The 25,134-nt window shown below is 43.7% G+C and overlaps 1 protein-coding gene across 1 annotated transcript in view; it reads left to right on the forward strand.

The window, feature by feature from the left end:
- LOC119436397 (uncharacterized) overlaps window positions 1–25,134 on the forward strand; it is a 129,077-nt gene that overhangs the window by 55,851 nt on the left and 48,092 nt on the right. The window contains exons 4-23 of the mRNA XM_037703236.2: window positions 3,251–3,357; window positions 4,226–4,441; window positions 5,328–5,426; window positions 5,758–5,888; window positions 6,822–7,032; window positions 7,194–7,336; window positions 10,403–10,607; window positions 11,299–11,468; window positions 11,850–12,021; window positions 12,589–12,768; window positions 13,274–13,639; window positions 14,893–15,069; window positions 15,380–15,490; window positions 16,029–16,123; window positions 18,385–18,606; window positions 20,842–21,004; window positions 22,397–22,588; window positions 22,754–22,933; window positions 24,014–24,238; window positions 24,771–24,962. Coding sequence (XP_037559164.1) covers window positions 3,251–3,357; window positions 4,226–4,441; window positions 5,328–5,426; window positions 5,758–5,888; window positions 6,822–7,032; window positions 7,194–7,336; window positions 10,403–10,607; window positions 11,299–11,468; window positions 11,850–12,021; window positions 12,589–12,768; window positions 13,274–13,639; window positions 14,893–15,069; window positions 15,380–15,490; window positions 16,029–16,123; window positions 18,385–18,606; window positions 20,842–21,004; window positions 22,397–22,588; window positions 22,754–22,933; window positions 24,014–24,238; window positions 24,771–24,962 — 3,557 coding nt within the window. The remainder of the gene's footprint in view (window positions 1–3,250; window positions 3,358–4,225; window positions 4,442–5,327; window positions 5,427–5,757; window positions 5,889–6,821; window positions 7,033–7,193; window positions 7,337–10,402; window positions 10,608–11,298; window positions 11,469–11,849; window positions 12,022–12,588; window positions 12,769–13,273; window positions 13,640–14,892; window positions 15,070–15,379; window positions 15,491–16,028; window positions 16,124–18,384; window positions 18,607–20,841; window positions 21,005–22,396; window positions 22,589–22,753; window positions 22,934–24,013; window positions 24,239–24,770; window positions 24,963–25,134) is intronic.

Below are 25,134 nucleotides of genomic sequence, written 5' to 3' on the forward strand. Positions count from 1 at the left end.
CTTTTTCTCTTTTAAAGTACGGCAGCTAAAGTTAAGGAAAGCAGCGAGACGTGAAGGGAGAAAAAAAATGAAGACTGGCGTGACCCAGCGTTGTCCAAAATTGCGCCAGGCGGACAGCCTCGCCAGACGAGGCTAGTATTGCCAGGCGCTTTCCCCTCTCGTTTCTGGCCTCACGACTTCTCGGCATGGCGTCGATCCGCGAGCTGGCCAACCACGTGCGCGCACCGCTGCTGATGCGCCCGCAGTATCCCGATGGCCCAGGGGCGGTCCCCGTCCCTCCGTGAAAAGACCGTTACATGACCACGACCATGTACGCGGTTGCTGATGTAGGCAACCAACCACGTGCGCCGTTATACAGTGTACCCTAAAGATGAACACACGCGAGAATGCGCTCTCGCCACCACGCCTCAGTGCCAGTCCTACAAGCCCGGCCGTGCCGTCTTCTAAGCACACCGCCGTGCGCGGAGAACGTAATGACAGCGACCGGAGCCTGTCCCTGCCCGCCGATTCCTCTCGAAGATGCTGTAGCAGAGGACGGCTACGCTACAGATTCCTTCTTGTCGAGACAGCAAGAGGAGGGTCATACTATGTTGCGTAAAACGCAGAAAAAATAAAGCGGAAGGGGGTATTGGAGGGGTGCGGGGTGGGGGAGTGGCTGGTGCGAAGAAAGCGTGACAAATATACATGCGCTACAATCCTACAGGTCGACTCGTTTCCATTTCGTTCTCACGCGCTCGTGGCAAAGTATTCACCGCACAGCTAGGTAAACATGTGGCGAAGCGGCCGGTCCTTGTTGGGTCGTTTAGTCCGAACTGTTTAGTGCTCGTATTGACACTGCTGGGTGTCAAAATATGTGACTTCAGCCCGCGTCTACAGCTCGCACCGTGCTGTCCGACGGAAACTAAACGGGCATGTTTGTGTGAGTGGGGGTGGGGGGAGTGTGTGTGTGTGTGTGGGGGGGGGGGGGGGGGAGTAGGAGTAGGAGGAGGAGGAGGAGGAAGGACAAGGCGGCGTATATGCTTTCCCGAAGACAGGCTGCGACGGCAGCGTACGCACGAGCGCGGTTCCCTGAGGTCAGAGGCAGAGACGCCGCCGCTCACCGTGCTGGGAAAACAGGTTGCCGAGTAGGAAGTGCCGCCTCTGCCGCCGACGACGACGGGGCGACGAGGCCAGACAAGCGCAGATGCTGACGACTGCCGGCCACCGCGCACGCAACCGGAAGACACGCTGGGAAACGGAACACCACGTATACACGTAACCCCAGCAGCATATCGCAGCATAAGGCTGGCAGAAATCTGCTGCTCCCGCTATATGCACTCTCCCTTTTTTTGTCCCCGGCGCGATTTAGCGTGCATTGTGCTTGCACTTACTTTGGCTGATGTGCTACACGTAACACTCAACAGAGCAGTATTACGCTGCGCCGCTGAAGCAGCGGTTCGGTGCCCATGTTCAGGGAGCGCGGGCTGTTCCGAACGAAATATATGTGTCCATACGTTCCTACGTATTACACATGTGACATGTTCGTTATAGCCAGATTTACTGGCGCAACGTCTTTTTCTCGAAATGGTGCATGTGATTCCACGTGTTCCATTCATTTCCCCCTTCGACATTGCTTGGAGAAGGTTGCCTGCACGTGGCTTCGCGCCGTAAAACGAGACGCCGAGTTTTAAACCCCCTGTTGATGCGCAAAAATCGGCGTATCCACCTTCACCTCCCCTCCCATGCGGGCTCACACCCATACCCCCAATTCCTTGTCTGCGTCCGCCTATTGCTGACAAAAACATCCAGGTGTGTAATTCCTGTACAAATACATTTATTTGGCCAGCAGAATATACAAAACATGTATTTAAATAACCAAAAAGAAAAAGCAAGCAAGTAAACAAAAGAATAACACAGCGTTCATTCATCGCATAATGTGTATACCTACGAAGAGTATACCTATACGAAGGAAATGGTGTTGTGATCACCAGTAGCGCACCCAGGATCTCTGCCGGAGGGGGGGGGGGGGGGGGTTGACAGTTTGCCAATACCATCTAAACCGCACTAATTTCAATTTTTTCACGGGAAATTGTCAAAAAATGCGCTTTTTGCGTACTCGCAGACGATTACGCCTCTTACATCTTAGTTGCAGTACTCAAAGGCGCAAGGAAAGAAAAGGGTTTATACAAAAGGGTGGGTTAACTCGGCTTCAGGGGGGGGGGGGGGGGTTACAACACCCGAACCCCCCCCCCCCCCCCCCTTCGTCGGTGCGCCACTGGTGATCACATAAAATAACTGCAGCTGGCGACTGCGTCTTAATCGCAATAATTCTGTTCAGTGGCGATATCGTTGGAGTGCTTGTCTCAATCTACTTGTTGAATCTAAATTGTATGGAGATCGTAAATGAGATATAGAGCGTTTGTTTGCGCACTTGTAGAGACAAGACTGAGCGCACATACCGCGTCCCTATAAAACTAATGTCCGTCGCAAAAATCACCAATACGATGTAACATTAGCTTCGATGTGGCCACATCGATCTCCATCTTCGATCTTGCTCACCTAGGCTTCGCGCACCAATTTCATTTCATTTCCGTTTCTATGCCGCCGTTCCACAGCAATCCACTGTGCAAAGTTTAGGGTATATTTAACCGCAACGCCCGCCAAATTTAGACTCTATTCACTAAGAACGCGAACTGCAATATCCCCCCTGCTCCGCTTTAGCCCAACCTGCCGCGGTTTCTATTCTCTGCCGCGGTGACCACAGCCAGATGATGGAGAAGGAAAAAATATTGTGGCGAGGCTTAGCGTAAGGAGCGCACGCGGCCACAATTAGTCCTGAGGTGCCGCTCTGCCTGCGTGGTCTGTTGAAGACTCTGTAATGTATGACTCCGGAACTGAGCGAGCACACATGGTTCCTTAGCATGCTTTGAAATTATATTGCTTTGGGACTTGGGGAAAAGACGATCTTCACACTTTTTTATAAATCGACAGAAGAGCGAGTACGCATCGAGAAGCCTTATCTCGGATTCCATCTCGGATCACCCCTTTTCTTTCGACTGTTTATTTAACGATTTGGAACAATCTCATAATATTGTAGAAGCCTCCACAGGCTCCATAGCTTACCACACAGACATTCACATCGGCCACAGGTTATCCCAACGTTACTATAGACTATACTAGTCTAGTAATGTTGGGTTATTCGGTGCCGCTATTTGTGCGCTATTTGTCGATAATGTGCTGAACTTGCTTTATTTTTCTTTTCTTTTTTCAGGTACGGCAGCCAGCTAGCGCTAATATTAAATTACAATCAAAACAATTTTACGAGAAGTCTTGCAACTACTGGTCTCAAGGATGTGCCTCAGAGTGCATACTGGATAGGTAAGTGTCGAAGATCTCAGCTTCAATCAATTAAACTAATATCATTGTTACTGTTGTTGGATGTGAATTGATAGGAAACTGACACAGCGAGGGAAAAAAATTGGGAGAGTGATATCGATACACGAACATACCCGAAGAAATGGGCGAAAAAAATGGTACTTATGAAAGCGTTGGGATTTCTTTCAGCAAGGAAAAAAACAGGGATCACTTATAACCTTCGCGGAATATCCAACAAAAAATTGGTCGAGATTAATTGAGCCTGCATAGCGAAACCGCGACGGTAAGCTCATGCGGCATCATACATTTAGCGATCCTGTACACACTGACATCTCCTGAAACGGTACAGCCAGTGTGGGGAAAGGAATCTGACGACCATGGGTTGGTTGGTTGTACTGTTCCAGGAAGAAGGGGAGGGGGAAATGGGGAGGGGCAGGAGGGAGATAACGGCAGGAAGGGAAAGGTCACAGGCATTGTAAATGTATACTGTATCACCTGTCGGTGGACATCCGAGCTCTACCAACAAGGTGAGAAGAAAAGCAAGGGGAAAGAACGAAATTAAAGGGCGAGAAAAAAAAAGACACGTTCACGTTTTTTCTTGCTGAGGAGGCCGCCTCAGCCAGGCGAAACGTGGAGCGCGACATAGCTCATCCTGACTGTACTACAACTCATCCACGTCACTAACCCTCTTAATAGGAGATGACAGCATGCATAGTACAACGGCGCCGGCGCGAAATGGCCTACGCCACCCATCACATCGTGCGTTTTGCGTCGGCAAAACCACTGCCCAAGTTTATCACATCTTCTGGCCTAAGCCTCTACCGTATCCCCCCACCCCCTTCACGCCCTTGTATTTCTCACATATGTACAGGTCTCAAGTCTGTGGACGACCTGTCCACAAATACGTTGGAGTCATCGAGCGGCTACTTCATCCCTAAATACGTGGGCCACTGGGCGTTGGACCAGCCCCGACCAAAGGACGGCCAGTGCGTGCAGGCGCGTCTCACCGAACGTACCCAGGAGTGGCGCCTGGCCCCGTGCGAGGCGCTGCTGCCATTCATCTGCCAAGTGCCCGCCTGCCCTGAAGGTCAGTCGTGCCTAGGCCTCGCACAGGGCGTTCACGCGCAACCTCGAGTCACGCTGCACGGAGAGCTCTCGAGCTTCTGTGTGCTCCGGGTTGCGCGGTAGCGAGCGAACGCGCAGGACCGAAAGTGCGGTGCTTCGATCCTCACGTTGCAAATATGCCCTTTCGACACCAGAAAGCGCAGGTAACTGCTGCTGCCGAGCTTCGGAGCGCACCATTCGCGCCCTCTGGACAGCTGTGACTGCGGGTGTGAACACAGGCGGTTCACCGTAGAAAGAGTAGTTTTCTCAGTCTGCTTTCGCTTAGCTAATGACCTGCGATTCTTGCTGCCAGCAATCTCAGTCCGATTGTGCCCCTCACAGAATCATAAGGCACGCGTATGCCAAGGACGAAACACTATTTAGATTGCACAGTGTTAGCTTAATAGAGCACTGACACAAAAAATTTGTGTCCCGCATTTTTTTTATAAGGTAGCTGTTCACTCCATAATTACAGTACGAAGCCCCAGTTCCTCAGGGCACCACAAATAATTACAGCAACTCCGTTCAAAACGTGCGCCAAGAGCAGCGCGGCTTCGGGTGTGACAAAGGCGATTATTCAAATCACCAAAAGCGGAAGTGGCGGTCACGTGGTACGACATGGTACCGCAAACAACACAAGAGCGCGCCAGTCAGCCTGGTGCGGAATGGCTTTATGGTGTGGTGGTTGGGGGTCACACAGCGACTGTGTCGGCTGCGGTCTCGACTCTCGAGGAACATCCTACCGTTGCTTTTATGAAAGTGCGAAAAGAAAGAGTCGACGCGCAAGAAGTCACAAATAAAACGAAATAAAGGCTGCGGAGTAGTATGCTGAAAGTCAGTGTATTTATTTAATATGTTTCCGTTTACAGGTTCCTTCCTGTGCAGCAATGGAAAGTGCCTCAATAACAGATGGATGTGTGACGGACAGGACGATTGTGGGGATGAGTCTGATGAAATGAACTGCCCAAGTAAGTTCCACCTTTGAGATGCGGTTTCAAAGCAGACATATGAGGCACAAGAAAATCGAGAAACTAAAAAAATTAACAGCCTCTAAATATGTTCTCGATAAAGACAGGGGGCTTCCACTGCAATTCAAGAAACCCCGGTGGAGGCTGGTTATGCATGAAAATACTTGAACAAACAGAGGTCTTCCTGTCGTGGTATAACTGACAGCCAGATATATATGTTAAACAAAAACCTTCCCTTTTTGCCTGTATATATGGTTTACATTAAATCGCAAGCGACAATATATATCATCGAAAGAAACTTATGCGAAACTATCCCTCTTAACAATTTCAGAATCGTGCCACTTCTACATGCAAAGCTCAGGGGATTCTATTCAGTCACCCAACTACCCAAACAAGTATGAACCAAACCTTGACTGCAAGTGGACACTGGAAGGTCCTTTGGGCACTGGAATCGTTTTACAAGTGAGTGAACCATTGCAAAAAGTTTGTGTCTACTCAAAAAAAGAAAAAGAAAGAAATTCACTCCCTCAAAAAAAACAAAAAAAAAACAATACAAATCAAATTGTAAAAGATGGCAACAAGCGGCGAATGGAATCGAAAACAGCTAAGCGGCGCAGGTGAAAACAATAGCCGCCTCTCGTCTCACCGACAAGTACGCGATTTGGCCGGGTTGAACAACAAAGAAGGTTGAACCAACCAAACGCAACGCGCAGAATACCGTAAAATCCAGAGAGATACCCCACCCCCGAAAGATAACCCGCCCCTGCACACCCACGTCTATACTGTGGATAACCCACACCTTCACTGCACACTGAAAGTTAGCCCACCTCATATTTTCACTCGATTTTCTCTCGATTTTAGGTGGGTTATCTCTCGGAATTTTACGGTAGTTGCGCTCGTCGTATGTGTTTCTTTCCAGTGAGCGAGGTCTTTGACTGAGGATCTCTCAGTCACACATATAAGGAGTCCCAGCTAACGTTAGCCAAGCTGTTCAACGAAAAAAAGAAAAAAAAAAAGAAAAGAAAAGTAAAAGAAAGAAAGTGAAAAAAAAAAAAAAACACGGTGCAAGATACAATTATAAGGCTTATGGTGTACGATCGTCAAACCTTGGACGACCGAACACCCTAGCTCTTGTAATTGTATCTTGCACCGTGTTTTTTAAACTCTCTCTCTCTCTCTCTCTCTCTTTTCTCAATTGTTGAACAGCTTGGCTAAGGTTAGCTGGGACACACGGTATATGACCTTATTAGTTTCATTTCTCTCTCCTGCATATTGCCCCCCCCCCCCCTCATTTCCCGCCTAAGTTACTATAATTCCATGAAACCAATGTAATACCCATCGCATGACGTTCTTGGAAGGCGTTTCTTCCAATAATCGTTGGACATATGTGCTCAGTTTTCAGAGTTCGAGACCGAGGCGAATTTCGACACAGTGCAAGTCCTGTCAGGGGGCAGAACAGAAGAATCCAGCGTTTCATTGGTTACTCTTTCTGGGAAGCAGGACCTAAACTCCAAGTCATTCATGACAGCATCGAATTTGATGATCATCAAGTTTAGAACTGACGCATCTGCCGAGAAGAGGGGCTTCAGGGCCAGTTGGAAGACAGGTGTGTGCATCTTCAATGACCCTGATATACATGTCCGACCATCTAAAGTTTCTACCTTTTCAGTCACTGAAACGAACAATAATTTTTCACAAGGAGTTTCCAGCCTGCACATCTTACGTTCACTAGTGCAAACTGATGGTGTGTTTCTCTTCCTGTATTAGAGCCTGTGAAATGCGGAGGAGAGCTCATGGCCCAGCCAAGCGCACAGGTATTGAACTCCCCAATGTACCCGGAGCCTTATCCTGGCGGCTTGGAGTGTCTTTGGGTCATCACAGCCCCTCCAAGCAAGATCATCTCACTTGAGGTATGCATGACATCGCATTACGGGCACATTAAAACTTTGATGTATAGAATATTTTTTAATCTAAGTGTTTGTTGCAACTAAAGCAACGTCAATTGTATCTATCTTGCAATGCATTCACAAATTGCCGGCTTTGAAGCAGACGACGCGCAACAGGTGGCACTGGCTCCTCTGGCGCTTAAAGCCCCTATATATAAAAAGTAGCGCCATTCTTAGATCTTGCCGCCACCGCGCTCTCCCCGGCGTTTCCTCCTTGCCGCCTCCTGTCGCCCCAGCCTCCTCCGCTCCCCCATTGGCCAATCCGTGTCACGTGGAAGCACGCCGTTGCGCTTTTGTATATTTTTTTTAATTTCCAGCGCGCTCCGACTGCCATTCTCGGGCCTGTGCGACGAAAGTGCTGTACGCACAAACGGATCAAACGTGTCAGGAACAAGAAATTCGTTGTGATGGCATGCTGCTGCACCTTAGGTTGGCGCAACCGACAAGGCGAGGGCAAAAGGCTTTTTTTGTTTTTCATCCGGCGTGCGCAAACGCTTGCTGCACACTATGATATTTGCGCCGTCTCGCATCCGTCGCGTTGCTACTTCCAAAACGGCATTATTAAGACCAGTTACTGACTGACGAAGCAAAATCGCGCCTCAAAAACTTCTCCGGAGGGCGCGATCGAAGTTTTCCTCGGATTTCCTCTGGTAGTGCGTTAGCTGTCGTCTGCCACGGCAGGCCCGACACAGGCGGCGCCACTGTCGATATCGCGCCTCGATCGCGCTGGTCGCTCCGAGCGCGATAGTGGAACGGAGGAGGAGGGAAGTGGATGGCGCTACTTTTTATATATAGGGGTTTTATGGCGCTGGTTCCCTTTGCTATTTTTGCGCGCAGGCGCAGAGCCGCAGAGCATCAACAGGAAGGAAGGGATAAGAAAAAACTTTATAAAAAAATTTTAATTCTGGGGCCAAAACCAGCACGATTTGGTTATGATGCACGCCGTAGTGAGGGACTCTTGGTTAATTTTGACCACCTGGGGTTCTTTAACGTGTACCCAATGCAAGGTACACGGGTGTTTTTGTGCATTTCATCCTCATCGAAATGCCGTCGGGATTCCATCCCGCGCCTTCGGGCTTAGTAGCGCACCGTCATTGCCACGACGCCACCGCGGCGGGTAGAAAAAAAGAAAAGAGAGAGAGTGAAAGAAAGAAATCAACGCACGTGCGTCTTAAAAAAATAAAAATAAATAAGTACTGCAAACCGATGCAAGACACTCCGCGGCCGGGCCTATACCTAGGCCGTAGATCTACGTCCTAGCATTGCGACGCGCTTCCCGCGGTTACAAAAGCAGCACGAAAGACAGCCACCTGCTGTGCCATATTTAGCATAGAATAGGTTGGGTTTCGTGCATGTGTTGTTCTATCGTAATTCCATCTTTAGTGAGCGCCGTGACCAGGCCGGGGTGCTATTATGGGGTCATGACCGTAATTCTGCAGAAGGCGTAATAGCACCCCAGGGGCTATATTAGCGTGGCTAGCCGTATATTGCAAGTGATTTTCCATCGATTCTATTCTTATCACCTATCGCAGCGAGTGACCGATACCGGTAACGTACGTAGGCGTACACTGCATGGTATCCTGCCAGCCAGCGACGAAAGTAAAAAAGAATGAAAAAAAAAAAAAAGAATCGTTACATCATACGGCGCCTGGGCAGCTGCGTGCGCACGCTTCAGCGCTTATCGCGTTATCGTAGTTGTTGGCTGCGGTATTGTACGGCAGTTGCGGCGTGTGCTGCTGGGCCATTGGCTGGGCGGTCGGGAGCTGCGCATGCGGCGCGCTCGTGCGGTCCAGCGGAGACGTCATGTTTCCTTCCTCCGTGGGAGACGAGGCTTCCGTCGTCCGCGGATGTACGCAAGTGTACTAAATAGCGCCTGCAGTTGGCACCGAGATTAAACTCAAGTTATCGCGCCGCTGCGTAAAGCACGCAGGCAGTCGCCTGTACCGCCTTGTACTGTGATTTTGCCTCTCCAGCACAATCTGGTACAACGCTCACGGCTGGGAACTCCAATCATGTAGCTATTGTGAGAATTTTAACGCGATAGCGTTAAGGGCCCCGTGTCGCAAAAAATCCGGCGTCGGCGTCCGTGGCGGAGAAAATCATCCCCAACCACCCCGACCGCGCAGGCCCTCCTCGTGATGCAAGGTTTTGGTGAATAAAAATTGAATTTCTCGCAGTGAAATTGGTCAGAAAAATGGTAAAGTACGACTTTACCATTCGGCGTCGGATTCGGCGTCGGATTGTTATATGAATGTACGAGAAAACATAAGTATGTTACGAGGAAACTCAAACACAAACCCTTTTTCCAGCATTTCTACCAGACCTACAGCCGCGCGCTCGGGTACTTACTTGCGAAAATGATATCAAGATGGCGCTCGCATCCTCGGCAGGTCAAATTGGGACTTCGCCTGCCTAATGCGTTTTGGACACGCGCGCGCGTCGGGGCAATAGCAAACAATTAATAAAATAATAAAGAAAGATTCTAGGGCCTTCACATTTTAATATAGGACGACTTATATTGCCCCTGGCAAAACATCTTCCCAGCAATGCATTTGTTTAAAAGTGAAGCCGACTTTAAGGGGATCGGTTTAAGCTTGGTCAGTGTAAACTGGCTTTCCAAAGCGATGCGAACGGTGCCCGATAACGCTATCGCGTTCCACTCTTAAAGGCGAAGCTTAAGCGTCCTTCAATTTTCGCCCCATTTGTATATTTATTATTTATAAGTGATCATTTACAAAAATACTACAATGGAATGGGGGAACATTAAAAAAGTATTTCATATAAAAACATGTGTCGTCTTGCAAAGAGTCATGATGCAGCATTGTTATCAGGCAAAAAAAAGTAAAACTTTCTTATATGAATATTATACTGCAGGACGATATGAATTTGACTGATGTTCATGCAAATTGTTACAAGAATGTGCAGTCAAGAAGTATCAGTCAAAACGCTTTTTTCAAAGCTGGCAATTTTTATGCTTCTCAATGCTTTGTAACATGAGGATATTTCTGGGCTATGTTTCAAATATTCCAGATTGTTGATTTAGACCTTGAACCAGACAAAGACTTCATCCTGGTCAGAGATGGCTCCCTCCCATCTGATCCACTTCTCAAAACGCTGACTGGTCCAGCATCAGAAAATCCACAATTCCTGATGTCTACTCGGGATCGCCTGTATCTCTACTTCCGCTCAAGCTTTGGTGACAGCAGGCGAGGATTTTCCATCCGATTTCGCTCAGGTACAGTTGCCATGCACATCTCATTAGATTACATGCTCCTCTTGAGGTTTTTTAAATAACCTAAAGAATGTATAAAGATACAGTTTGAAAAGAAAGCAAACAGAATTAGATTTTTTAAAATACTCTTTTATATATCATTGCCCTCTAGGCAGGAGAAGCAAGAAAGACAAAGCACAAATTGTAAATAAAAGGTTTGTCAAGGTAATAAGTGCTCAAAGGATGTAGTTACTGAATCAACAGTAACAATAGAAGATAAAGCATAGACCATATTAAACTACTGTTAGTCATCTGTTATTGCAAGCCATAAAACATGACACAGACTAGTGAAAAACATTCGCATTAAATGCAAGCAAGAAAAGAGGGAACTTCAGTTATCATAACAAAAAAAATTGGGTAAATTGTATGTGATATTGGTTGAATGTAGAAATGAATCTATCAAGCTTATGCTAGTGTGATTTCAATGTGAAAGCTCAGAAGACAGGCATACAGAAAGCATTCACCCACTGCCTGGAAAAGTGGCCACACAGGAGGCTTAATTTAGAACTAAATTACCATTTTTTTTCCACAGATGCTTTAGCCATATTTCTTTCCTGTTAGTGTGGAAATATGAATGTGATGATGCAAGAACTGTAACATACGGGGTAGCATGAAATGTTATAAACTTGTACATTTCAATTTACAATTTTTCCAGGTTGTGAAGTCGATATCACCTCCACCTCTGGCAATGTTTCTTCTCCTGCTTTTGGTGTTGACAAATATCCACCCAACCAAGTTTGTGCTTACCGCATCACAAGACCTGGAGGAGGACCGGTGTCACTCAAGTTTGAGAAATTTGCTGTTGCTCCAGATGATTTCGTGCAGGTAGAAAACTTTATAAGGTGTTCTAGGCTTCAATTAAATTTTCTTATATTTATACTAGTACATTTTTCATTTTGAAATTTGAAGCAAGGAAAGAAAGGCATTGGTAGAATTATTTAACAAATAACTGCACAATGTTTTTCTGTCATCTATAATTTATCTTTCTTGAGCACAACATATCGAGCTACTTACTATTAAATAAAAATATAGAAATAAAAGAATGACAAGAAATGCTGTACACAAACTCATATTTTCTTTATTCAAAGCCAATAAAGTCAGGATTGCTTGCATGAAGTCCAGTTGCAATTCTGTGTGTTATGATCAAAAAAACTTACATTTAGCATTACTTGAGCACTGCTCAGCTCCTGTGTCATTTCATTTCAGATCTATGATGGATCGGACACAAGAAATGGCATCAGGCTGCATCCAGGCCAAGGGTACACAGGTACAAATAGACCGACCCTCACCCTGACTGCAAGCAGTGGCCAAATGTTTGTGCTGTTCACCAGCAATCCCCTAAACACAGCAGCTGGGTGGCAAGCCAGCTTCAGTGCAGGTAAGATGCTACAGGTGCTTCATATATGTCACATATGCCTGGCAAGGTCAGTAGCTGTAATTACAATTTTATGATGGTTAGCTGTACAGTTTGCAATATCACGAAGCAGACGTGGTGCATCTTGATCACTTTCACTTCGTTAATTTTTGGGCAAGTGATGCTATCCTTACAAACCTGCCACAATGTCAAATAACAGCATTTTGGCTACCTTCAAACAACACCTGGCCTACATTGTTAGGTTAAATCTGCCTGCAGCATACAACACCTCTGTGAATGCCTTTCAAACTTCAAACTATGGCGCCCTCTGTAGCTACCAACTATAGGCCATGGCAAGTGCTGAAGACAAGTCTAAACAGCTTAGATTGAAATAACAGCAACGTAAATTCATCAAGCCAAATGTGTAGGGGTGTCATGCAAATGTGTTGGAAGTTAGGGCCACAGACTACTACAGAGGAGGCTTGGGCCCCAGAGCCCTCAGGTATCTGGCACCTATGGTATGCTACCTGTGATTTGGTGTGATGCATGGTCTCAAACTATGCTGTTTCCTTTTGTCTGTTTGAATTCTAGACTGCCCTCTTCTGACTGTCGGTGAAGGAGCACTGGCTTCAAGTCGTGAAACAACGTTTGGTGCCAAGGTGACATATGTTTGCCCAGCAGGACAAGAATTCAGTAATGGCATGTCTAAAATTGTAGCTGAATGTATGCCAGGAGGCAAATGGAGCATTGGCTCCATACCAAGGTGCCAAGGTAAGAGTGTTTAGTGTTTCACATTGAGAATATTTATGTGTAAATTCATGACTAAGTGACTTGCATGTTTTTTTAGAGGACGCAACCACTGCATGTTTTTTAGAAGACACAACCACTGGGGGAGCAAAAATTTGTTTACCTTCAAGTAAAAGAAGAGAAAACAGCCTTTAAATTTTAGCAACCAGCAAGTTGTTGTAATTAGTTAAAAAGTCAGCCAAGAGAACATAGGCAGTATGAAAAGGAGCAAGCTGATGAAAACACATGTATTAAGTATTTAAGGCAGTAATTCTTAAGCTACATTTCCTTCCAAGAAAAATCACCAATACAATACAGGATGCAGAGACTGGTGTACAATGCAAAGGTGTTACTATAAGTTTCAATGCCCTCATCTGTACATTTTGTCACCATTTGTAGGCAAGGTTGAATTCATTCTTGTATGCAGTGCTTTTGTGCCTTCCGAAAAATCATAGCACTGCCGTATTCTTTTTTTTTTTTTTTACAACAGAACGCTACTGTGGTGCAGTGCCACAAATTGACAGTGGCTTTGCTGTGGCAGCAACTAATGTGACATATCGCGGACAAGCAACGTACCAGTGCTATGCTGGCTTCGCCTTCACGGGTGGCTTCCCCACACAAACTATTCGCTGCAACGAAGAAGGCAAATGGGTCAACCTTCCCACATGTCTGGCCTCATCATGTCCTCCACTGCCTGAGGTACCACACACGGTACATACCATACTCAATGGTGGAGGCAAGAACTATGGCACTGTGGTGCGCTTCGAGTGTGAGCCAGGCTACATTCGTACTGGCTACCCAGTTATTGTCTGCAAGAGCGATGGCCAGTGGTCAGCAGCACCACCAACCTGCAAGCGTAAGATGAAATCAAATAACATAATTAAACTTTGCATGATGGTACTACCATGACGGTCTTTTGAGGTTATATGTTGCGTCTTTACAATTACACTGCACAAATTCAGTTATGAAATTCTATCTGGGACCACCAGTCTGGTTATGCTAGTTACACTAGGCAAAATGTGCAAGTAGTAGAATTCAAGCTAGTGTTGACTGTTTTTTACATACACATCAGCCTCACTGTTATGTAACTACAAATTAATGGCTAGAGTATAATTGTACCTTCTTGTGTGCTATCTATGAATAAACCGGCAAATTCGTCTCATGAAGCATTTCAACTTCAATGTTCAAATAATTTCAGGGGAATTTTTTACTGGATCTCGAAAGGCAATTTATGGCAGTTAAAGCCTACAGTTCAAATATGTTGCCAATCCAATCTGAAGTAACACGCACAGTGGCAATACATTATTGCAAATGATTGCAACATTACCTACGGTGACTAAAATACACAAGTGCAACTTTCGACTGTATAGTGAAATAAAAAACAACTGCAGTACTGGAAGAACAAAAAGGAGCTGACAGTGTTATCTGGGAAACAAGGTCAAGAGGTGGCAAGGATTACACTTCAGACCTTGCAGCTATGTAATGCAGCAGGCCCTTAATGGCTGGCGATGATTTACTTATATCTTCTTATTGTTTTTGGATTCATAAAATTTTGCAACATTTCCAGTAATGAGCTTCTGTCCAGTCAAGTACCAGCTTTAAATAATTAGGCTCTATTTGAATCCATCTGACAGCATTGCCACTTTTGCTCAAATATTGCTCATAACAATATTTTCTTTTTGTCTCAATGGATTTGTTATTTAACACTGTTTGTTAGATAACCTATGTTCTATTACATGTTGTTTGGCCAAATGCAAGTTTGTTTTTGTGGTTCTAAAAGAAAAAAGTGCTGTGAAGGTCCACACAGTATTCCTTACTTAATTAAACTCTGCAGCTGTATGCTTCAGTTGCACATACAGTAGTAAGAAACATTAAAATGTTTCATTAGAGAAAACAGTTTACATATACATAAAATATAATAAAATTTCCTTTTTGTCTAAGTTTATAACAAAGAATTTCCAGAATGCATTGTAGTGATTGCATGTATAAACAGCACCCTGTAATTTCAGGCCCCATGCATTGGTGATTAGAAAGTGATTTCGATGACCGATGAACTTTCGCACCACTTAATATGCTTGAGCTTTCATCTATGTAACTATTTTACTACAGGGGCTCAGTGTTTAGACCTTCCGGACATCAAAAATGGCTTTGTCCTAGACTCAAGAAGAACATACTACTTTGAGGATGAAGCGAAGATACAGTGCCACAAGGGCTACAGGCTCGAAGGAAGCCATGTTGTTACTTGTGGACCTAACCAGACTTTCGATAACCTTCCAACTTGCCGAGGTAAGCATGATAAATTGAAAGGAAAAATGCATTTACTTTCAGTTTTTGTGGGACAGAGGTTCCTAACAAGGCGCTGGTTTATGCTCTTTGTTATAATGTGAAAAATCCCACGAACAAATGCATGAAAATATTACTACCTTTCGGTGCAACTTTTGCCCATGAATAGAATCAAACAAGGTTTGTGTCCCAAATGTATGTGACCATGACCTGCTAGATGTCTCAGGCATCTTTGGTGTTTTAATTATAAAATATGCCTATCCATTTTTAAATGTTGATAACAGTTGCCAATCAACATTTTAAACTTTTTCAGATATAAATGAATGTGCATCATCATCAGCCTGTGACTCAGCATCAACCATCTGCACAAACACTGCTGGAGGCTTCTTCTGCAAGTGCAAGAAAGGCTTTGAGCCCAACCTAGGTGTGTTAGCCATACGGCTACTATCAAGCAACTTAACATTCGTTTATAATTGAAAAGAACAATGGAAATAATAACTAACTTCTAAAATGTTTTGCTGTGCTTTGACATTTGCACTTACAGAGTCGTAAAACAGCCAGTAACTTGAATCTGAGCAATGGTACCAGCATGAAATTATAGGCTATATTTTAGGTTGTGAGCAAACAGTTCACCAATGTATCTGGTGACAAATCCCAATTTCATTCTACACAAAAGACAGCTGGAGATAAAACTTATTAGTGCTGCTACAGTTGAAAAACTATTGCCACTTGATCTTATGATGATAAGAGTACTTACTTTGTCATTAAATCTGAGACGAGTTTTAGATTCAGAGTTGCCCCACTGTTCGCTTAGTGATACAGGCCAATTTTGTAATACATAAAGAAAGCACAAAGAACAGATTGAAACTTTAGCACTAGATTTTTTTTTTTTACATAGTGTTCCCCACCTGAACACAGGAAGCTATTCTATTACATGTGCAAACTATGTTTTAACCATTCAGACTGCCGGCCAGTTGGTGACCTTGGGCTGAGTAATGGAGCCATCCCTGACACAAGCATTAAAGTTTCTGGTACAGAAGGAGGATACCACAAAAATGTAAGTGCAGACTTCAACATACATGGAAGTAGCAGTCAGACCAAAAAGGGCTACAGTGGTGTAAATGCAATGCAAACAATGCTCTAGACAACAGGAAATATTCAATGTACTGCAAGAAAAAGCTTCACCGCACAGCAAAATGTCGTAGCGAAACCAACTTTTTCAGAAGTCAAGATCTCATTTTTTGCTCGCAATCAAGTTCATTTGCACAATTTCGAATATGAGCTACTGCCTCTCTGGCAACAGACAGGCAGTTGGCTTCATTTGGCAGTTGGCTAACGATAAACTGAGCCCCTCAGTTTCCTTGATTCTTCTTGCAAGTACCAACTGCTATGAGTGCACAAGTTCAGGACTGTGCAACTTAAATTGCTACTACCCATCAAAACTATATTTTGCCTCACAATCCCAAACCATGTTCATGTCTTTTTCAATGTCAGACACTCTGGCTTCAGGAAATGTGCAGTTATGCAGAATTAATGCTTAAATTAGGTACTTGACAGTTTTTAGTCAGACTGAATCAAGTGTGCTAGAAACCATATATTTATTTGAAATCCTATTTCTGTTTAAGAAATTTGGGGTGTTGCAAAGGAAGAAGTATCCACAGCAACTGTACTTCCTCATGTGTAAAGGGAGCTTGTTTTTCAGGTCAAGGCTTCTCCAAACCAGAACAGAGTTCAGACACTGCTATTATTTGACATTGCAGAATACAGACAAATTCAGTGTTCATGACAAATTCAGAGTTTGAGACAGGGAATGAATAATGCAGAGTTCACAATATAGAGTGCATTACAGGTTCAGCGTTGGATGCTTTGTGACCTGCCATTGAATCTTTTATGATCCTCCAGAAGGTACATGATCCATAATTTGAAAACATTTAATTAAAAAACAGAAACCTCAATTGTAGAAAGGCATGATTACACTGTACTCTACTGTGTAATATATATCAGTGGGTGCATATTGGGGTACCAGGAGGAAGCAACCAAGGAAATCTATTTACAAGATGTTTACAATACAAGAGCACAGCACCCAAGTTCCTAGCATCATCGCCTTCATCACCGAGCTTGCGCTCTCATTCTTCAAAATTGTGCAGAGCATTGTACCATATACACCTCAGTGTGGAAGTGCCATTCCAGTGTGTCTTAGGCAGGGAAAGACTGATAGCGTATTAGCCTGCTGACATGAACGGCATCACAGAAAGTCTGGATGGAGCGAGCTGTAGGCATGACCGGAGAGATTTCATAGATTACGTCGGTCACCAGGCTGAGGACCCAGCAAGAACCAGAGTAGCGAGACATTACCTTTTTCGAGAGGCCGACGCGGTGGGTTGAAGACGATAGAAGAACAAGGTCCCCGGGAAGATAGTCTAGTCAGTGTCACGGTGACAACTGTCATAAGTGCACTGTTGCTTGTTCTGAGAAGCAGAGGAGCAATGGTGGGCGACTTGGCTTGCCTGTTCGACTCGGACAATGACATCGAGGGCACACTCAGACACAGAATCTTGAGAGATGGGCAGGATACTATCAAAAGGCAGTACGGGATCGCGGCCGTACAGCAGACAAAGTGGTGAGTAACTTGCAGAATGGTATGCGAATATGTTCCTCAGTGTTGTGCAGAGTGTTGCAACAATATCATGCAGAATACCTTGCAAGAGGAGAGTGTGAATGTGCACACTGCCTCATGTCAGTGGATGTCTCATGTACGAACATGTATCACAATGCAGACACTTGAAAAAAAGAACAAAAGAAAACCTGTCACAAGTGAACATCAATAAGCACATTCTCTGGTTTGAATGAATTAGGCTGGACTGGTTCATATTCTATTGTGGGATGCAAACTACAGTGTAATCTCGTTGATACGATTCTGCATAATACGTTTTTGGGGATAATACATTTTTTTGTTCTTTTTCCGGCCAATGTCTTACAGGAGCAATGTATTTCGGATAATAAAATTTTTCGGATGATACATTTTAATTTCCGCTTCCCGTGAAGATCATATCAACGAGATTCCACTGTACCTTGATCATCTAGAATTAGGGAACGGTGCAAAATACGAGGATGCAGAAGAGGTACAAAACAACCACACGTAGCGCAGCTTCTTTTTGTGCCTCTTTTGCGGTCTCATCTTTTGCGCAGTTCCCTCATTCAAGATGTTGAACCAACTAGCTGGCGCATTTACTTTATTAGCTTGATCAGCTGGATATTCCTATATTGTAGCCCTTAAGAAAACTGTTAATGAGCAACTTGATTGTATATTCCATGCAGAATGTTCGTTTGGATGGCCCTCGCGGATGGTGTGGTAACATTCCACGCTCAGGTGAGAACTGGGTCCAGGTTGACCTTAGTGCACCTACAGTGGTACGAGGCTTCCGAACCCAGACAGTGGTTCGCGATGATGGCTCCCAAGCATTCCCCCTTAGTGTGCGCATCCAGTACACTGATGACCTCACCGACATCTTCAGGGACTTCGCTGATCCTACAGGAAAGGTACGTATATACATATATTTTCCTTAGTTTAACCTACACATCAGTAACACTGTTTTTCACACAATGTAAAGTAGGGCAATATGTATATAATTGAGTGCTTGGTATCCAGACATAAATTTTATAGGCAGTTTTTGCCAAGCATATTTGGTATTCAATTATTTATTTACTAGTTGTGAAAACTAACTACTACTACTTAGGTTCTATTATTGAGGATTTTTAAAATTTTATAATGAAGCCACGCATAGCATTAATGCTGTCAGTATTTTATCATTTTTAAGCCTTGGTTTGAAGAAGAAGAATAACGTAAACTTTATTATCAAATCAATCAGATTCGAGTCCGGCGTCTCTTTAGTGGGTCTGGGCACCCGCCGTGGACGCGGTTCCAAGACCTTGTCTAGAAAGCTGTAGCTTTTTTCACCAGTCATTAGATTATAAATTTTAAGAAAGGCCACTGACATACTACTTTTTATAATATTTGTTCCACATTCTACCTCACTCCAGAAATTTTCACTGTTTCTGGTTTTTGCTTATAATGGCTGTTCATAACAGGTGTCATGCAGTGGGCCTTGTTATTACCAGTTGTTTTCCAGTTTCATTTAAAAAAATGTTTTCTTTCTGTGCAATACTTGCTTGCAGTACCTATGCACCCTCAGTGGTAAAAACAAGACTTTTCCACTCGTACCTGCCCTACAGTAGTTATCATGCCTACATTTGTAATTTGCACAGCTGAGGAAAGAGCATCACTCAGACGATTTCATGAGAATGGCTTGTTGGGCTAGTTGGTACGTGGTTATACTAGAATGCCAGCAAACTTGAAAAATGGAAAAATAGAGAGGGGCAGACATAGACAAAGCGACAACCAGCAAACTTGAAAAATGGAAAAATCGAGAAGCAGACATAGCCAAAGCGACAAAGCGACAGGAAGCTCGCTATGTCTGCCCCTCTCTATTTTTCCATTTTTCAAGTTTGCTGGCATTCTAGTATGGAAAAATAGAGAGGGGCAGACATAGCGAGCTTCCTGTCGCTTTGTCGCTTTGGCTATGTCTGCTTCTCGATTTTTCCATTTTTCAAGTTTGCTGGTTGTCGCTTTGTCTATGTCTGCCCCTCTCTATTTTTCCATTTTTCAAGTTTGCTGGCATTCTCATAGTATAATCACTCAGACAACAGCGCACCTGGCTAACCCAAACCTACTGGGTTCACTGCTAAAATGCATGAGAAGATGAGTCAGAAATAAAAATGCACAAGTAGAAAAGGCTCCAGTTCCTAAAAGGCATATACACTTGCCTATGCAAGGTCCTTATTTCTGCGTGCAGACATACACATGCACGCATGCACAAATCCTCACTATTCTTGCTGCAGATACTAGTGTGCCTTTGGTCCTGGGGATAAAAAATTTTTATAGGTCATGTCTAAGCATTTGTTTGTCATAGCCAAGCAAGTGGCACTGTCTTGACAAAAGCACAGAGTTGAAAATTTAAGCAAGCGTGGATAAAAGGACTGTAATTGCTGATGAAATTTTTCTCAACATGTTCATTCTAATACTTCTCTTAGTTTTCACAGTTTCCATTTCCTATACGCACATAGCTTTAAACCAGTGCTTCATGGAATGGTGCAGCAGAGTGCAGCAGCAGTAGCCTACCGTGTCACTCGCCCTCACCTTGGTCAGGCTGAGCCATCCAGCAGTCATTAACACACTCTTGTTTGAGTGCTTTGACCTGCTACTGCCATTGAAATGCTTGCTGTCTTCACTTGTATTGTCCAAGGAGGCACAGTCATTTCACACCAAGGAACACTTCACTTTGTGAAATCAAATTGATTACTCATGCACACAATATATTATTGCATACGAAGTTGAAATGGCAAGATCAACCAGTTTGGAAGCTTGGAAAGTTATTTGTGGCTTTTCATAAAGCTTTCAAGAGTGCATTAGAGCACCGAGGTAGAAATGCATTCTCGTATTAAGATGCCAGCATTCAAGGGAATGGTAATTCATATTTAGATCTGTTGATGAATAAATGGCCTTTTCAATCCAAATCGGCAAAACTTCTACTTTTGGCAATTATGTACTTCCATTAGTGTAGTTTCACTAGGTCATAACTTATCATTAAAGCAACTTTGAATGTTGGTAGTACTCAAATGATAAAGACTAATAAAGCAATAAAATTTGTTAGCTGCTAGTATCTGGTAGTACAAAGTGACCAAACACTGCTAACCTAGGGTGCCATCTATTCACAGGCCCTCGAGTTTCGTCTTACCCCAAATGGAGGCTCTGGCTTAGCTGTGGTCAACTTGCCCCTTCCATTTGAGGCCCGATATGTACGCGTACTCATTGTGGAATATGTGGGTGCCCCTTGCATGAGGCTGGAGCTCATGGGCTGTTCTCGTCAAGACTGCCTAGGTAAGTCCTGCATGCATAATATGAAAAAAAAAAAAAAAAAAACTAAACTATAGGCACCGTGAGCCCAAGATCGAATGCCGCCAGTGCTTTAGCAAACTGTGCTGCCTGTGGCAAGAATTTTGTCTGCAAATGTAAATGTCTATAATCACAGCAAAAGAAACCAATCACGCCATGCACCAAGCCTTTCTCCTCTGGAGCATCAAATCTTTGAAATAGATGAAATTCCCACCAGTGGCAATTCTGTTCATTACACAGTCTGCCTCAATGTGGTAGCTGCTGTGCTCCTGTGGTATTAGTATTGCATTGGAGCAATAACAAGAACTCATGTGAAGTGCTTCCTCAGTTTACTTTGTTTTGTCACAACTAGCTGCTCTTAAGAGGACAAATGTACACACATTGTAAAATGTCAGGGTAATAATAAAACCTCTCATCACTTATGACATGGCAGAAAGATGTAACAAGGTGAATACAACAATACAGGCACAAAAATGTTACTGACACAAACACTCTCTCTCATTTAGTGCAAAAGATTGTTGCAACCTTGCATGCCTTCCTTATAGGACCCCTAAACCACTCTGAGCTTGAAGGTGAGCACGCAGTTTCTCTCTTACCATCACTACCTTCCCCACAGGTGCTCTCTCCACTGCACCATGTACACCTCTAGGAGACACGGGACACTACATCAGTACTGAATGTCATGCTGGCATGCTTTTCTTTGAAAACACCATTAACTTCTGGTTACCAGGAATGCACTGATTTTCAATTACATGCTGTTGCCGCTGCACACACAGTGCTAAACATACTACACGAGGTGAAAATCAGTTTATTACGCACAACAATCAAGCAAACAACGAGAAAGAGAGGGTGTGCTACTGCATGGCAAAGGTGCACCAGCAGATGAACTGTAACTGGTGTTCCTTGTTTATGGGCCAATCCACAGCTTTTGCCCTGGTGATGTCACTTGCATAACCCTGTTGGCATCACAACATCTGAAGAAGAGACTGGAAAATCTCTTGAGAGGAGCATGCAATTGTTTTTTGAATTCGCAGAGGTGGTTTAGGGGCCCTTTAATAGATCTAGCATCTCACGCACTGTGCAAAAGCACGATAACACTATGAATCTGTTAAATCTTTTTTTAACTAATTCCTAAATGTACAGGTAAAAGATATCAAGGTTGGAAAGTTCTTTAAAGTTTAGATTGGAAAAAAAAAAGAAAGAAAAGACCGGGACTCTGACATGCAACATGGATATTATATTGTAGCACCAGCATGGGAAGTTAAAACTAAATATCTCTGCATACAGAATGTTTCAGCTGCATAAGGAACTGAACCCAGTATTCCAAGAACCGAACGAAGTGATCTGTCAGTGTGCTAACTGCTTGTTATTTTTCAGATGTAAATGAATGTGTGCACAAAAATGGCGGATGTGACCAGCGGTGCATAAATAGTCCAGGCAGTTTTAACTGTCTCTGCAATGTTGGCTATGATTTGTACATGACGAATGGCACAAACGGATTCAACATTCTTCCCAGTGAGACAGGACTAAGAGATGGTGACATGTACCGCATCAATAAGACTTGTGTCCGTAAGTGCACCTTTGACATCAACTGGTATCAAATGAAGGGATAAATTTGCTTAATCACAATAAGCCATGTACAGTTTATAGAATTTGTAAAACTTGTAGACACAAAAGTTTAGAGGATACAAATAATTTGTGGAACCATTAAACCCCACCAATCTTCCAATGCAGCAAAAATGTGCTCGCCACTGGAGAGTCCTGAAAATGGTCAGCTCCTATCAACAAAATCCATTTACCACTTCGGAGACACCGTCCACTTCCAGTGCAACTTCGGCTACGTCATGGTGGGAAGCACGACTCTCACATGCTCAAGTGGAGGCAACTGGAATGGCACTGTACCTACTTGCCAGAGTATGTACACCCTCGCTAGTCTTTTGCAGATTCAGCAGTGTCCAATAGAAGAATATTAAGCAAAGCTGAGTGATAAGATGTGTGCCAAAAATTTAAACATGTTGTTACACATAGCACATGTAAGCAATATAACACATGAATAAATAAAACCTACCCTAGGTGAAAAAAGAAGAAAGAAAAAAAAATTAAGAAAAACAAGAAGAAAAACAGCACAGCTAATTTTCACTTCACGTCAACCGTGCCAAACTGTCTACTAATGGGCAGTGGAGTCTCCCATCTGGGGTCACAGCGCTTCTGCTAGTGATCTTGTGCACCTGCCTTTGCAGGGTCTGCAAATCCATGTGTGCACTGCAGTGACATCTGAACAGCCTACTACTTCAACACAGTAACAAAGAAGGCAGTTACTCATTACTGGCATAAAATATCTGTGACATACAAAGAGTTCTCTTCAAAATGAAGAGTTTGAAAGCAACAATAGCATTACTAGTTTGGAATTTGCAATAAATAAGTAGCATAACAGTACTGCCAATAATTCTGACCACTTGGCTCATCCGTGTTAATTAATTAAATGCAGAAATACAGAACTATATTATACATGTACACAAAATATACTTCAGAGGTATTGACTGTTGGGCTAGTTGGTCTTGCATTATAATTATGGTAGATTAGCGCAAATTGATAATAGACACAAAAGAACAAAGTGGACAAGGATGGTAGATTAGTGCAAATTGATAATGGACACAAAGGAACAATGTGGACAAGGATGAGTGCCCATCCTTGTCCACTTTGTTCTTTTGTGTCCATTATCAATTTGCGCTAATCTACCATGATATGTACAGGAGATTGTAATCACTGACCAAATAGCCCAGATCTCACTTAATGCATGCTACCTCATGGTGCTTTACAGTAATATCTCGCTTTAAGTGTATGTGGGCTTTCGTGTCTTTTAATTATAAGGGTATGTTCATTATAACGTAAGCTTTCATTCAAATGTGATGCTAAATTTGTCATCAAAGTAATTTCAGCACTTTTCATTATTTTCAGTAAAAGATTCCTAACACTGTTTTTCTAACATTTCAGTTGCTACCTGCCCACTTCTGGATGATGATGCAACACAGGGACTGGCTGTGCGGTCAAATGCAGCATCTGAGTATCTGGTGTTCCAAAAGAATGTAACAGTGTCTTGCAATGAAGTCGGAAGACCATTGAGGGAGACTGCCACAGCTGGGTTCAGGCAATGTGTCTACAATCCAAAGGATGGCAAACCTGACTACTGGCTATCAGGCTCGCCTCCCGAGTGCCACAGTAAGATGCAGACTCCTCCAGTATACCTTTCATTATATGTAGATTTACTTTATTGCTAAATTTCTGTACACTATTGGCTATATCCTGGAAATTTCGTGCACTGACAAACGACGAGAAACTCATTTCTGCAGGCAAAGTTCACAGGTAACTAGTGTGTAAAAGAAATACTGAAAAATCTACATAATTTTGTAGGGACCAGTGATCACTGTTAGAAACTTAAGAAAGTCTAAGAACTAAGAACTCAAGATGGACTATCTTAAGCATCTATAAATACTTGCCTTTTACCATGCATGGCCAGTTATGTATTCCATAGCTAATTGACACTATAGATGTGGTTAAGCTACTTCGGCAAGGACATACAGAGCACTTACATCTACTATGAGCCAAAAGAATCCCTCATCTAGCTGCTTCATGATATAAAATTTTTGGTCCATTTTTGTTTTCAATGTTAAAAATATGCTCTGATTTCACTCATAAAAGAATACATCCAAGCATGTGTACCTGTTTTTCAACTACAACTCTCTTTTCACAGGAACTGACTGTGGACCACCACCAGACACAATTGGTGCTACATATGGATTCCATGTGGACACAAAATATCGTGCAAGCTTTTTCTTTGGTTGCGAGGACACATTTACACTCGTTGGCAAGAGCAAGCTGAATGACAATGTCATTCGCTGCCAGGAAGATGGCACATGGGATTTTGGAGACCTCAGATGTGAAGGCATGTCATTTTTACCTGCTTATTAATTGGCACATTCAAGAAGGATAGATTTTACTTTTGCTATATATTATCATAGTAGTGCAGGTGCCTGTAGCTGGTTGTCAAGTTGATTGTGCTAAATGTCTTCTTATTCCTGAGAAAGTTATTAGGAAAGGAAACTGCAGGGATGATG

The sequence above is a fragment of the Dermacentor silvarum genome, chromosome 1 (assembly GCF_013339745.2).
Source record: "Dermacentor silvarum isolate Dsil-2018 chromosome 1, BIME_Dsil_1.4, whole genome shotgun sequence".
Lineage (NCBI taxonomy): Eukaryota > Metazoa > Arthropoda > Arachnida > Ixodida > Ixodidae > Dermacentor > Dermacentor silvarum.